Raw genomic sequence first — 12,983 nt, forward strand, 5'->3', positions numbered from 1 at the left:
GACAGACTGTGGGATGGGGACAGGGACAGGGACGCGGGGGTTGGGGGCTCCCTCCAACCTCTCCTCCCTTCTTCCCTGCCAAGGAACCCAGGGCAGAGGACAGGGGCAGGGACCCAGGGAATGTGGGCTCCCTCCAGCCTCCCCTCCCTCCTCCCTGAGGCCTCGCCCCCCCCCCCCCCCCCCATGACCTGACCGCGCCACGCCAAGGCAGTTTGGCTCCATCCTGCCCTCCCGGTCTGTCCACCTCGCAGGGTGAGCAGGTGCCTCTGTTAACCCCGCCTGGGCTGCGGGGCAGAGGGGGCGCCACGGGCAGCTGATTGCTCGGGGAGTGGGCCAGGGGCCGGGCCAGGGAGTGAGACGCGGGGCGGGCAGGTGTCCCCGGGCCGGAGCGCGGAGGCCGCCCGGGCAGCCGGACCCCTGCGGGCATTTCCTTTCCAGCCGGAGAACAATGGCTCCGGCCCGAGTGCGGCCCGAGCGCGGCCCGAGCGTTTCCCCGCGCCGAGGCCGGGCCCCTGCCGGTCCCTCACCCGCCCCCGCGCCCGCCCCCCCAGGCCCGCCCCCGCTCCACGCGCGGACAGTCGCTGAGGCATGAGGACGCCACAGCCCGGGGGGACGCACTCTCTGCTCTCGGGGCCCCGAGCGCGCCGCGCCCAGGAGCCGGCCAGAGCCTGACGCCGCGTCGTCTCCCCGAGCGCACGGGGCTCCGCGGCGACCGACCGGCCAGCTCCCTGCTGCATGGACCGGCTGCAGAAGGTGCGCGGGGCCGGGCCGCGGGGGGGCGGGGGGGCGGGCGTCGACGGTGCCACCTGCCGGCCGCCCGCAGCGCCGCACCCCGGGGCCCGGAGGCCTAGGGCAGCCCCCGCCCCCGCCCCCTCCCTCCGCCAGGCCCCCCGCCCGGTGGAGAGCCTCGCCCGGCCCTGGCACGCACGCTCATCCCCACCGCCCGCCTTTCACTCTCCCCAGCAACCACTTACCTCCCCTGGGAGCGTCAGCTCCTCCCGAGGCTCCAGTGTTCCCGGCTCTCCCTCCAGCATCGTGGTGAGTACCTCTCGGCCACCAGCACCCTCAGGCTGGGACCAGCGGGTGGGGTCGGGACCCGCTGGGCACTTCACCCAGAGCCTCCCCGACGACAGCGACCGACCGTCCTGCCGGGGCTGGTGGGCAGAGACAACCCAGAAACCCAGAGAAGGTTCCCCACCGCCACCTTCTACTGGTCTGGTCCTGCCTCATTGTACCCGAAGTGTTAGGTGAAGGACTATCATCTTTTAAGGTGACTCTCTAAACCCTTAAAATAAAAAAAAAAAAAAAATACACACTACTAACTCATACGAGCTGATGGCTCAAATGGCTGTCCCTTTTCTTCCTGATAAATTGCAAGTCTAGCTGGTAAGGCCAGGATTCTAGGTGAGGCCTTCGGCACATCTGTTCCATTCCTACCATTTCCCCCCAGGCCAAGATGGACAACCAGGTGCTGGGCTACAAGGACTTGGCTGCCATCCCCAAGGACAAGGCCATCCTGGACATCGAGCGGCCTGACCTCATGATCTATGAGCCCCACTTTACCTATTCTCTCCTGGAACACGTGGAGCTGCCCAGAAGCCGGGAGGTGAGGGGTGGGAGGCTCCTCTTGGATGGAACTTGGGGGAAGGGCTCCCCCAGCCACACAGGGAAGGAGGCAAAATCCCTCTCCTGCTTCCTTTCCTGGCAGCCAGACTCCAAAACAGGAAAGGGAACCGTGGGCAGAAATCAACCAATGGTCAACCCAGTGTTCGTGGAGGGCAGGCAGGGACGGGCTGGAGGCCGGAGGGGAGCTCCATGCTGAGAAGCCGGGAGGCCGGGTTGATTGGCAGCCTCACAGAGCAGGGGGTGGAGGGTCGTGGAGGAGAAGGCTGGCAGTGGACAAAAAGTGCAAATTTGCCAAAAGCCTTCGGGAACACTGCACTGGGATTCTGAAGTCCCAGCTGACTGACCTGTGAGAAGGCGTGGTTTGTTTCCCCTCCTGTACAATAGAGGTGATACATCCGCCCCCTACCTCCCTCACCAGTACTTGAGTGCCGGAGATAACACATGGCAGCTACTCTGTAAACCATGTTCCAGAAAGGGCTAGTGTCATGGCTGAGCCTTGAGCTGGAGGCGGGCTGTGGGGAGACTTACTACTCTGCAGGGAGCCCAGATTCCATCCTGGATACTTGTGGCTCCTGGTCCTTCCCCTGGGCTCTAGGCTCTGTGGACAGGCCAGAGCCACCTTCGGTTGGCCCCCAGAGCACAGACACACTGCTGCAAGATCCGTGGCTTCTTCGTGCATCCCAAGAAAGACAGGACTCTGCCCAGGAGAGCACTAAGAGGGAGATGGATGGAGGGCCAGTGCTGGGAACTGGCAAGGACTGACATAGAAGACGTGGCTCAGAAATTGGCCGGGCCAGGGTGCAGAGTTGGGTGGTGGTGGGGGGTGAAGTGGCCCCTCCGGGGATCTAGGGATGAGGATTTACCCCTACCCTCGTGGCTCTGACCAGCCTCCTCTCCATCCGCAGCGCTCACTGTCACCCAAATCCACATCCCCCCCACCATCCCCAGAGGTGAGTCTGCCCCACACCTGACACTTGCCCGGCTCCCCGCCCCCACACATATGCACAGCCCACGGGATGACCTGATCCCGTCGCCGACCAGCTCTGGGTGCATCTGTCTGTCTGACCCAGGACCTCATTTAACCCTGTCTCCCCGGGTCATACACCATCAGCAAGTTGAGTCCTTGGAGACCCTTCCTCTGCCCTGGGGTTGGGGGCTTGTGGGATGCTAGGGTGGGAGGACAGAGATGGTGGTGTGAGGTGAAGCAGTGTCTCCATGGGTTGGAGAGGGTAGGGTGGGGGACCTGGGAGCTCCAGTCAACAACACGTCTGCTCTGCAGGTGTGGGCGGAGAGCCGGTCCCCTGGAACCATCTCTCAGGCTTCAGCCCCAAGAACCACTGGGACCCCCCGGACCAGCCTACCCCATTTCCACCATCCTGGTAGGTTTTCTGGCAGTGTGGCTGCACACTTTCCCCAGGACCTCTTTTTCTAACAGGGACCCAAGCTGCTGCTTCTCAGTCCCCCATTCTCTGAGGTATATGCTCAGCACAGAATGGCTGCACCCCTGATGCCCAGACCCCAGGCAAACCACCCTACTCCTCCCAAGATGATGAGACCTCTTGAGCCTTTCCTCCCACCCAACCAGAAAAGTGTGGAAAAGTCCAAAACCCCTGAGGGACAGTTCCAGGCACTCAGGTTCTGTCTCAGGTCTCGGCTCTCGGCGGGAGCCCATGAATTCCCCATACCATCTCGTTTGTGCCCTTCTCTTCACTGACCCGGCCTCCCCCACCATCAGCATCTCCTCATCTGCTCTTGCTCCCTGTCCACAGAGACCACCCGCCCAGATTCCAACATCTACAAGAAGCCACCTATCTACAAGCAGAGAGGTGAGGGCTCCCCTCTGTGACCTGGGCCCCTTCACGCTGCGGGCTGGGAGGCCACGGGAGAACAGCTGTTCATAGCAGCAGATAACCTCTGCCCCGTATGCCCTTTCTTGTGTGCACTGTTTGTACACCCACAGTGTCCCAGGTGTGAGCAGGGGACAGGAGAGAGAGCTGGGGGCTGGGGTGGGCTAAGTTGGCCTGGCTCAGGATGTGGGCTGACCCTGACCTCCACCTGCAGAGTCCACGGGAGGCAGCCCCCAGAGCAAGCACCTCATTGAGGACCTCATCATCGAGTCCTCCAAGTTTCCTGCCGCCCAGCCACCTGACCCCAACCAGCCAGCCAAGATCGAAACTGACTATTGGCCGTGCCCTCCGTCGCTGGCGGTCGTGGGTAGGAGACTATGCTGGAGGGGGCAGGGGAGGCCCAGGGCACCGCCTCACAGCCCTGTCGAAACTCATGAACCCACCTTCTCTCTCCCCACTGCCACCCTACATACTTCATGACCTCCTGGCTCCCTTCATGACCTCCTGGCTCACCGTTATTCCCTGCATTCCTCTAGTCTTGGTTATGTGGCCCTGCTTGTTAGTCTTTCACTAGCTTTCCATTTACTTATTTGGCCACTCAGTAGACATATCTTAAACACCTGCATCCCAGGCTCTGTAATAGGAGCTCTGGAAGAGAGAAGGAGGAATGAGGCAAGGTCCTGGTCCCCAGTGACTTTTTTTTTTATTTTTTTTTTTAATATTTATTTATTCATGAGAGACACAGGCAGATGGAGAAGCAGGCTCCATGCAGGAAGCCCAATGTGGGACTCGATCCGGAGACTCCTGGATCATGTCCTGGGCCAAAGGCAGATGCTCAACCACTGAGCCACCCAGGCACCCCCCAGTGACTTTAAGTTGTGTGACTGAGTGTCGCCAATTCAGCTTTACCATAAGGCTAGAGAATGGTACTTTTATTTTGCACGAGATGTCTTGTCGCATTCTCTGGAAGGTGCACAAGGCAGCACCTGATAAATACTTGGCACGTGAATGGCTGATTGATGAGCTTGCTTTTGTCTGTGTTCCCCAGAGACAGAATGGAGGAAACGGAAGGCCTCTCGGAGGGGGGCAGAGGAAGAGGAAGAGGAAGAAGATGATGACTCCGGGGACGAGATGAAGGCTCTCAGGGAGCGTCAACGAGAGGAACTCAGTAAGGTAGCATCTCGCTTCGCCCACGTCTTCTTGGGGACCAAAGGCCTTGGGCTCTAACTCTTCTGTCCTAAAGAACCTCCTAGTAGAAACATGAGGGATTCCCCCTTCTTCCCGGGACACCAGGTTGCTGCTACTGAAGGGACACCAGGACTTCATGCTACTTGGGGGGAACACCAGTTAACTTAGGGTTAAAGGAAAGAAAAGTCCCCCTCCCTCAACCCAGTGCCAGGATTCAGGAAGGCTAAATTCATGGGAAGAGGAGCAGGGAGAGAGCAGGCTGCTGTCATCCAGGGCAGCAGAGAGGGTGTCAGGAGTCATAGGAAGGCCAGTGACAGTGGCCTGGGCTTGTGCTCTGGGTGAGTAACCTGGGATGCAGAGGCCACTCAGATACAGTTAAATACCAAGCAGCACTGCCTCCTTGCTCTCGAGGGTGGCCAGACCCCGAACGGCAGTGCCTTAGACCAAAATGACAGGCCCCACAGGCTCCGGGGCACAACCCCAGCCCCTTGGGAAACCTGTCCCCAGTCCTGCCTGCGGATACTCAGCTCCAATGGAGATGAGAAGTGAGTATAGAAGTCTTGGGCGCATCTTCCTTTCTCCTTCCCCAGGTTACTTCCAACTTGGGAAAGATGATCTTGAAAGAAGAGATGGAAAAGTCACTGCCTATCCGGAGGAAAACCCGCTCTCTGCCTGACCGGACACCCTTTCATACCTGTGAGTGACATGGATGGGGCCCCGAATCACCTGCAGAATCTGTCTGTCTATCGTGTGGCTGGCACTGTGCTCCTGTGGTACAAGGGACAGAGGATCCTGTGCTGGCTCAAGGCACTCATGCTCTCCTTAGGGCAAGGATACCAGTCATGGAATAAGACTAGATGATAAAAGATAGGATTAGCTACAGCAGAACTAGCAAATTATGTTTAATTTACCAGATGTTTATTGAGTGTCTAATATATGGTGACACAGGAGATTATAGAGTCCAAAAATATACTGTCCGTCAGTAGCTTCCAGTCCACGGGGAAATTGACATGGAAATTGGGGTCAGTGCAGTGGGGCAATGTTGTGGTGACATGAGAGGCACACAGTGAGTGCTTCGAGGAAACTGTGACAGGGCCTGGGGCCAGAGGGCCAGGGGTAGTGATATGTGTGGGTCACTAGGTCTTGAAGAGAAAGACAAAGTGAGTGGCGGGGGGAGGGGGGTGGAGATGGGCATTTAGGACACTGGGGACAGTGCTGGAGCAAAGGCAAGGAACAGGAAACATTCTGGCCAGCTTACAGGGCCTGCAGGAACCCAGAGTGTGCCCCAGGGTGGCAGGGATTAGCCAGAGAGATAAGGTGGCCTGGGCTCTAGGTATTATGCCTCTAATCATGGGAGTCTAGCCTGGACTTCCCTAGAACATCAAGGCTGGAGCAGAGGGAGGGAGATCTGAGAACCCCAGCTGAAAGTATGAGGCGTCTAAAAGCCTAGCATCAGGAGCCACACAGCATCACTCCTCCTACGTCCTGTTGGACAGAGCAGCTTAGCGGGCAGCCTAGACTCAAGGGAAACCATGACTCAAAGGCACACAGGCCCGGAGATAACATGCAGGCCATCTTCTGAGACACTCCACCACATTTTCCAGAGGTCTAGGTAAGGGCTAAAACTACACATAGATCCAGAGAAGGGAGGTGAGCTTCAGAAATATATAGAAGATGGAGTCAACTGGACTGAGTTGCTGATTGGACATGGGAAGGGAGGGAGAGCCGAGTTGGGATCTTGGCTTGGGTGCTGGGCGGGGATTGGCTTGGGTTTGGGGGAAGGATGAAGGGACTGGTTTGGGACATCCTGGGCTTGAGGCACCGGTAGGTGGGAGCCAGGTCTTGCTCAGTTGGAAGCTTGCAGGATGAGTTGAGTTTTCAGCTTGTATATAGTAGCAAGACCTTGAGAAAAAATGGGATCATGCAGAGAAGAGAGGGAAGAGAAAATGTGAAGGCTGAGCCCTGGAGCTGTGCCCTGGAGTGCTCCCCTCAGCAAGATCCAGGATGTGGGAGGCAGGCGTCAGGCCCCAAAGGCCTCTTTCTCTGTGGGCTGGGGACCTGGGTCTGGGAGCAGGTCACAGGAGAAGTTGAGGCTGTCTGCTGAGTGGAAGCAGGGTGAGGCTGGGTGGGTTGGGGAAGCTTTAGACTACCCATTTGCAGGGAAGGGGAACCAGTGCAAGGCATTCATCTGTAGTGAGGATAATCTAGCAGTGTGGGCTTTATCCCCATGGACTGCAGGCAAGAGAGAGCTGGCTGATTCAGGGCTAGAGTTTTGTAAGGCAGGTGCTGAGGGATGAGAGGCCAGGGGAGCTGCTGAGTGGTGGTGAAAGTAGTGATATACCTAACTGTGGGTCGAAGGTCAGGGGTGGGGGTGGGGGGTTGGAGATCAAGACCCCGGGGGTCCCCATGACACTGATGAACAGACATGCTGGGAGTGAGGTTGAGAAGTTACAAATAAGGAAGGGTATGACGTGGTAGCTGCAAAGTGCGATTCCCGGGCTTCAGGCATCAAGGTATTGCAGATGTAGACAAGACCAGGGGGTGGCCATTTGAAGGGGCTGCCTTGTGGGGGGTGGAGGTGAAGGCCACTGAGATGTGGGATTCAAGGAGCGGTAAGGGTCATATGTGCATGGACATGCACAGGTCACTGAAAGTCCCCAGGATGATATTTCAGGATGAGTGGGAAGAGTTACAATAGGACCTTTTTAGAAAATGTAGAATAGTGAAGGTTTGAAGAAAGAAGCAGATGGAGAGATGCCCTGAGAGTTGGATTCAATCTTCATGTTGCACCAGATTTTGCTATTTAGTCAAAATTAGCTTTTTAACTTCCATTTTGGCCTTGCAAAGTCGAATGGCCAAATGTCTATGTCATCATCATTTTTGGCATCCCTGATCTTATATGTGACCAGTGATCACATGATTGCATAGGTTATGGTCATAGCTAATCAACCTCAACAATTTCAGAACTTTTTCCTAAGATTTCTTATTTACTTATTTGAGAGAGACAGTGAGCACATGTATGAGCAGGGGGCGGGGCAGAGTGAGAGAGAGAATCCCAAGCAGACTCCATGCTGAGCCAGGAGTCCGATGTGGAGCCTGATCTCAGGACCCTGGGATCATGACCTGAGTCGAAATCCCATTGGACACTTAACCTACCGAGCCACCCAAGCACCTTCAACAATTTCAGAATTATGAACAGGAGTGTCATTCCAACTTCATGGTAACATTGAAATGGTGACTTTCAAACATAAATAAGCATTCTAAAAATAATTTGAAGTGAAAATCTTCCTATGTGCTTTGTTGGTTAAAATTCTATCAGCTACTTGAAATATAAATGTATACTTATAAAGTGAAATGCTTCAATAATGAATGATCATTGTAGAAACAGATAATTTCCTGCACAAAATTAAAAAGTATTTTTAAAAATATTAAGAAAAAACAAGTTCCTCAAAATACATTTCATGCTCACTTAACTTCCAAGCCACAGATTCTAAAAGAGTGTTTTAAGAAGACAGATCTGTATATCCTTTAGTTTTGAATCTATCAAGGCTAAAATCTTCAAATAAAAACATTTATCAGGACATCTGGCGGGCTCAGTCGGAGGAGCGTGTGACTCTTGATCCTGGGGTCATGAGTTCGAGCCCCATGTTGGTTGTACAGATTACTTACATACACTTTTTTTTTTTTTTAAGATTTTATTTATTTATTCATGACAGACACACAGAGAGGAAGAGAGAGAGGCAGAGACACAGGCAGAAGGAGAAGAAGGCTCCATGCAGGGAGCCCGATGTGGGACTTGATCCCGGGTCTCCAGGATCCGGCCCTGGGCTGAAGGCGGTGCTAAACCGCTGAGCCACCCAGGCTGCCTTTACATACACTTTAAAAAAAAATAGTTATCCAAATGATCACCGTAGAATGCCAACGATTTCTAGTATTTGGACATGAAAGAGTTTTGAGATTTGGCCAAACTAAGAATCTTAGTTACAAAGTTCTTTTTAGGAAAACCTGTTAACTTAAAACCAATTTTCTTGAGTTACAATCTGTGGTGCAAGAAAGTTAAGTGATATGAAATGTGTAAGTTGAAGGTGACATCTGGTCTTGCAAATGTGAAGTCTATATATATAATTTTAAGTAAGCTTCACATGCAATGCGGAGTTTGAACTCAGGACCCCGAGATCAAGAGTCACATGCTCTCTCCACAAGTGTGACGTCTACTGGCTGCTGGTACAGTCTAGCAGCTGATGGTGCAGAGAACATTATCATTTCTGCATTGTAATAAATAGCAAATGTTGGAAATTTGATTACTAGCATTACTAATAATAATATTGTAACGATTCAGTAATTTTGACTAAATTTCAGACATATTTTTGTAGCCCATAGTGTCATTTTATGATGGTGAGCCTCATCGTCTGGCCGTTATTGGCTGACTATCCATTTTAACACTCAGGCATCTCATCCAGATGTGTATTTGGTTAGAGCGATGGCTCAGAGCCTCAGCACAGTGCCGCTTGCTGAAGGTAATGGGCAGGAGCTGGGAGCCAGTAGGCACCCCCACCCCTCGAGCCCCCCAGGTCCATGCTTCACCGCCTTACCTCTGGCAGGGGAGGCCAGGGAGGCAGCCCTCTCAGGAATGAATGTCAGACCAAAGGCACTGAACAGGGCCTCCTGCTCTCTTCCAGCCTTGCAAGCAGGAACATCCAAGTCGTCTTCTCTCCCCGCCTATGGCAGGACCACTCTGAGCCGGGTAAGGTCCCTGACCAGAGATCACAGACTGGGAGGGAAGAGTGTGCCCTTGGGGCACCTCAGAGGGGCTGAGCTGCTTGGGCATCCGGGGGAGCAAGAGACCTTTAAAGTGAAGGGAAACAGTGCAGACTTTTCCACCTTCCTTCTGATCCCTTCGTGTCCTTTCTAGCTACAGTCCACAGAATTCAGCCCCTCTGGGAGTGAGACCGGAAGTCCAGGTGAGAGGCAGGGCGACCCAATGCCAGGCGAGCTGGGCAAGGGGCCTGAGCAGGCCCCATGGCAGCCCGTGTCTGTGCTGCGGGCAGGGCTGTGGCTTGAGGTTGGGAGGCTGAGCCGGCAGGTTTGGAGGCCTGCTGCCCTTAGAGCCGCCTCTGGACAATAATTCTTCTCTCCTATAGGCCTGCAGGTGAGTGCCTTCTGGAGGGGAACACATGGAGCAGCAGAAGCAAGCCGTGGATGGGTGACAGGGGTGTTGGGGGTGGTGGGGCTACAGAGTTGCCTGGCAAGGACAAGAGAAGCCCAGGGTAAGGCTGGGGAGGTCTCCCTGCCCCACTCTGGCTCACTGCGGCTTTGGTCTCCCCAGAACGGAGAGGGCCAGAGGGGGAGGATGGACCGGGGGAACTCCCTGCCCTGTGTGCTGGAGCAGAAGGTGAGGGGCAGGGGCAGAGTCAGGGGTGGTGGGCAGGGGACAGAACCATCTACAGTGGGGGTGGGTCAGCCAGCCTGTGGGGAGAAGCCAGGGAAGCAAATGCACCAAGGGGTCACTGACGGGAGGGGCAGCAGGGAAGTTGGGGGCAGTGGTTGGCAAAAACAGCATGAGCCCCAATGGCCCTTACAGGCTGATCAGGGGCCCAGGGAATTGAGGGGGTTACACTGACAAGAAACTCTATGAGCCTGAGGTTGCCCCCTCTTTGCCCCCCCCGCCCCCCCCAGATCTATCCCTACGAAATGCTGGTGGTGACCAATAAGGGGAGAACCAAGTTGCCTCCAGGTGTGGATCGGATGAGGCTTGAGGTATGCAGAGGAAGTGTGGGGTGGGCCTAGGGGCTTCCAAAGGGGCAGCCTCCCTGGTGGGCCTGGTGGGGGAGACCTGGGGCCTCTGTGTGAGCGCTCCCTTAGTCATTGGCCCAGCCTCGCCCCAGCCCCTGTCTTTAAGCTGCCTCTGGGTGTCCCCTTTCCAGAGACACCTGTCAGCCGAGGACTTCTCAAGGGTATTCTCCATGTCCCCTGAAGAGTTTGGCAAGCTGGCCCTGTGGAAGCGGAATGAACTCAAGAAAAAGGCTTCTCTCTTCTGACCATCCTTCCTGCTCCGTGACTGATGCTCTCCCCTGCTGCTTCGGGGCTCTAGAGCTGGGGTCACTAGACCCCAAAGCATCGTCTCTTAGGGGCGCAGGGTGGTGGGGGGGGGATGGAGGTAGGGTTGTCTCCATTCCCCAGGTGAGGGGGAGCCAGGACCTCTGCAGTGCTGGGGTGTGGGACGTGAACTTGCTTCCCCATAAAAAGCCAGGGGCCTCCTTCCCTCTTCCTTGGTCCTCACTGCACAGGGCAGACCCAGTCTGGAGCCCAGCACACACAGAGTCAACGTTTGCATCCTCTCCCCCCATCCCACCCCCACGGGAAGGTCCCCACAAGAGAGTGAGGAGAAAGGAAAGCAGCACTTAGTGGTCAGGCATGTTGGCAGTCTGGACCCATGGGTGGGTACAACCCTCAGGCCTGCGGGGGGAGGGGGAGAGTGGGGAGCAGCCAGGAGGGCAGGGAGAGCCCCAGGACTCTGTGCACCCAAGCACGCCTCCTCACCTCACCTAGGACAGCTTCCCCTGCACCTGGGTCTCTGGCTTCTCTGACTCTTAGCAGGAACAGGCTTGAGCTCAGCCTCTAACAATGAAGCCACCCTGCCCTCCAGCTCACCCTCTCCTCTCCTGGTGACCCCTAAGCTTCAAAGCCTCTTGCTCCAGCCCTGTGGCTTCCCTAGAAGCCATGGCTTAGAGTGGAGATGTTGCAGAACCCTGGCCCACCGTCAGCCTCCAGGCAAGTCAGCTAGACTCCAAGCACCCAGGTCCTGTGCAGAACCCAGGCCTTCAGGCTCTCTTTGGATGGGATCAAGAGGCCAGGCTGTGTCCTGGCCACCAGGTCCTGCCCATTTCCATGCATCCCCACCATGCTGTCTAAAGAATGTAATTTATTGGGGCACCCCCAAGCTGCTTTCTCTCCTAACTCTCTGCCCTCCCTTAATCACACTCCCAGCTTCTCTTCTCTACAGATACATATGTGTATATAATTATATATATATTTTTGCCGGGGTCTGGCTTTTGTTCCTGCTCAGGCCCTGGTACCCCTTTCCACTGTGTGTGTGTGTGTGTGTGATAATGCTGTGGGAGGGGGACTCTGCTTGGAATTAAAAGGTTGCATTGGGTCCCCAAATCTATTTGTTCTTTCTGGAACACCTGGGAGCACTTGGGAGAGGCAATGCCAGGCTGAGGGAAGCCTTGGGGGTGAGGGTTCAAATGGGGACCACAGAGGGCTGGAAGAGGCCGGCATCACACACTGCCCCTTCCCCCAGCCCCTGGCCACAAAAGCAGGGGCCAGCCTAGCAGGGTCCCGTCTGCTGCCTCTTCTTCAGGGGCTGCGTGATGAAGTATGGACGAAGGACAGAAGGTCACGCTGGAGACTAATACAGGAGCCGGCTCGGGGGCAAGCCCGTTGTCCTCTGCTGAGGCCTAACCGCTCACCTTGGCAGTCAAGCTCACCAGCATCTGACAAGATTGCACCCTCCAGGGCCTGATACTCCCAGTTCTCTGGGGGAGGCCAAACACACAGAGAAGGTCAAGGATGCAGGAACAGGCAGTAAGCCAACTGCTGAAGAGCAGGCAGGGAAAACCAAGCAATGGAGAAACAAACAGTGGGTGAGATCTAGTGGACCATGGGTGGGGTGGAAGCTGAGAGAGAGGAGGGGGTAATTGACTTGGCAAGGCCTCGCAGGGGGAGCAGACAGGGACCCGGAGTGCGGAGATCTGCCTGGAAGATGGGAAAGAGGATTGTGGGTGCCTGTGAAGGGAGGGGCCAGTCTCAGAACCTAGATGTGGGCGCGTGAGGAGGCATGTGGCCAGAAGGACCAGGCGAGCTGGAGTGCGAACCTAAGGACTGGACCTGATGCAAGTGTCCTACCCCCCGGGATGAGTCTCCACCCCTTTTGGCCAAAGCAAAAGCAAAGTGGTTAAGAATCACTCAAGTATGAACAACTGTTTTAAGCTGTAGGAGTTCCGATGATACATCTACAACATTGTTTTATCCTTCCAACAACCTGTGAGGTCAGTAGCACAGATCAGTTGAAACCTCAGCAAAAAAGAACATTGTAGAAGAGACTGTTCATCCTGAAGCCTAAAGCCACACGCAAGTTAACAAGTGGGGGATGGAGACAGACCTCCCCATTTCTTGGCTACTAAGCCAGGACTCCCCAATATAAGCAGCTGCCTCCCAAGAGGTAGCTGGGAGGACAGCCGATGAGGCGGAGAGAGAGAAAGAGGAATCATCTCCATACTTGTACGCAATTTCAGGTATTCAGCCAATGTTTGGAGGGCT

The 12,983-nt window shown here is 55.5% G+C and overlaps 1 protein-coding gene across 19 annotated transcripts in view; it reads left to right on the plus strand.

The window, feature by feature from the left end:
* Positions 1–11,825, plus strand: part of DMTN (dematin actin binding protein) — a 28,442-nt gene extending 16,617 nt beyond the window's left edge. For 4 of the 19 annotated variants that reach the window (XR_011994152.1, XR_011994151.1, XR_011994149.1 and 1 more), the window contains exons 2-14: positions 552–753; positions 1,451–1,606; positions 2,532–2,576; positions 2,906–3,005; positions 3,396–3,452; positions 3,688–3,840; positions 4,522–4,646; positions 5,252–5,357; positions 9,341–9,405; positions 9,574–9,629; positions 9,988–10,053; positions 10,338–10,418; positions 10,586–11,825. Coding sequence is in view for 11 of the 19 variants with exons in the window: in XM_072719441.1 (XP_072575542.1) it covers positions 736–753; positions 964–1,038; positions 1,451–1,606; positions 2,532–2,576; positions 2,906–3,005; positions 3,396–3,452; positions 3,688–3,840; positions 4,522–4,646; positions 5,252–5,357; positions 9,341–9,405; positions 9,574–9,622; positions 9,803–9,810; positions 9,988–10,053; positions 10,338–10,418; positions 10,586–10,699 (1,218 nt within the window). In the remaining 8 variants the exon portion in view is untranslated. Of the gene's footprint in view, positions 1–551; positions 754–963; positions 1,039–1,450; positions 1,607–2,531; positions 2,577–2,905; positions 3,006–3,395; positions 3,453–3,687; positions 3,841–4,521; positions 4,647–5,251; positions 5,358–9,340; positions 9,406–9,573; positions 9,858–9,987; positions 10,054–10,337; positions 10,419–10,585 lie in introns of those variants that run through there. The other 15 variants (XM_072719436.1, XM_072719437.1, XM_072719434.1 and 12 more) reach the window with 7 other exon arrangements.
* Positions 11,826–12,983: the final 1,158 nt, after the last annotated feature.

Source organism: Vulpes vulpes, chromosome 9 (genome assembly GCF_048418805.1).
Source record: "Vulpes vulpes isolate BD-2025 chromosome 9, VulVul3, whole genome shotgun sequence".
Lineage (NCBI taxonomy): Eukaryota > Metazoa > Chordata > Mammalia > Carnivora > Canidae > Vulpes > Vulpes vulpes.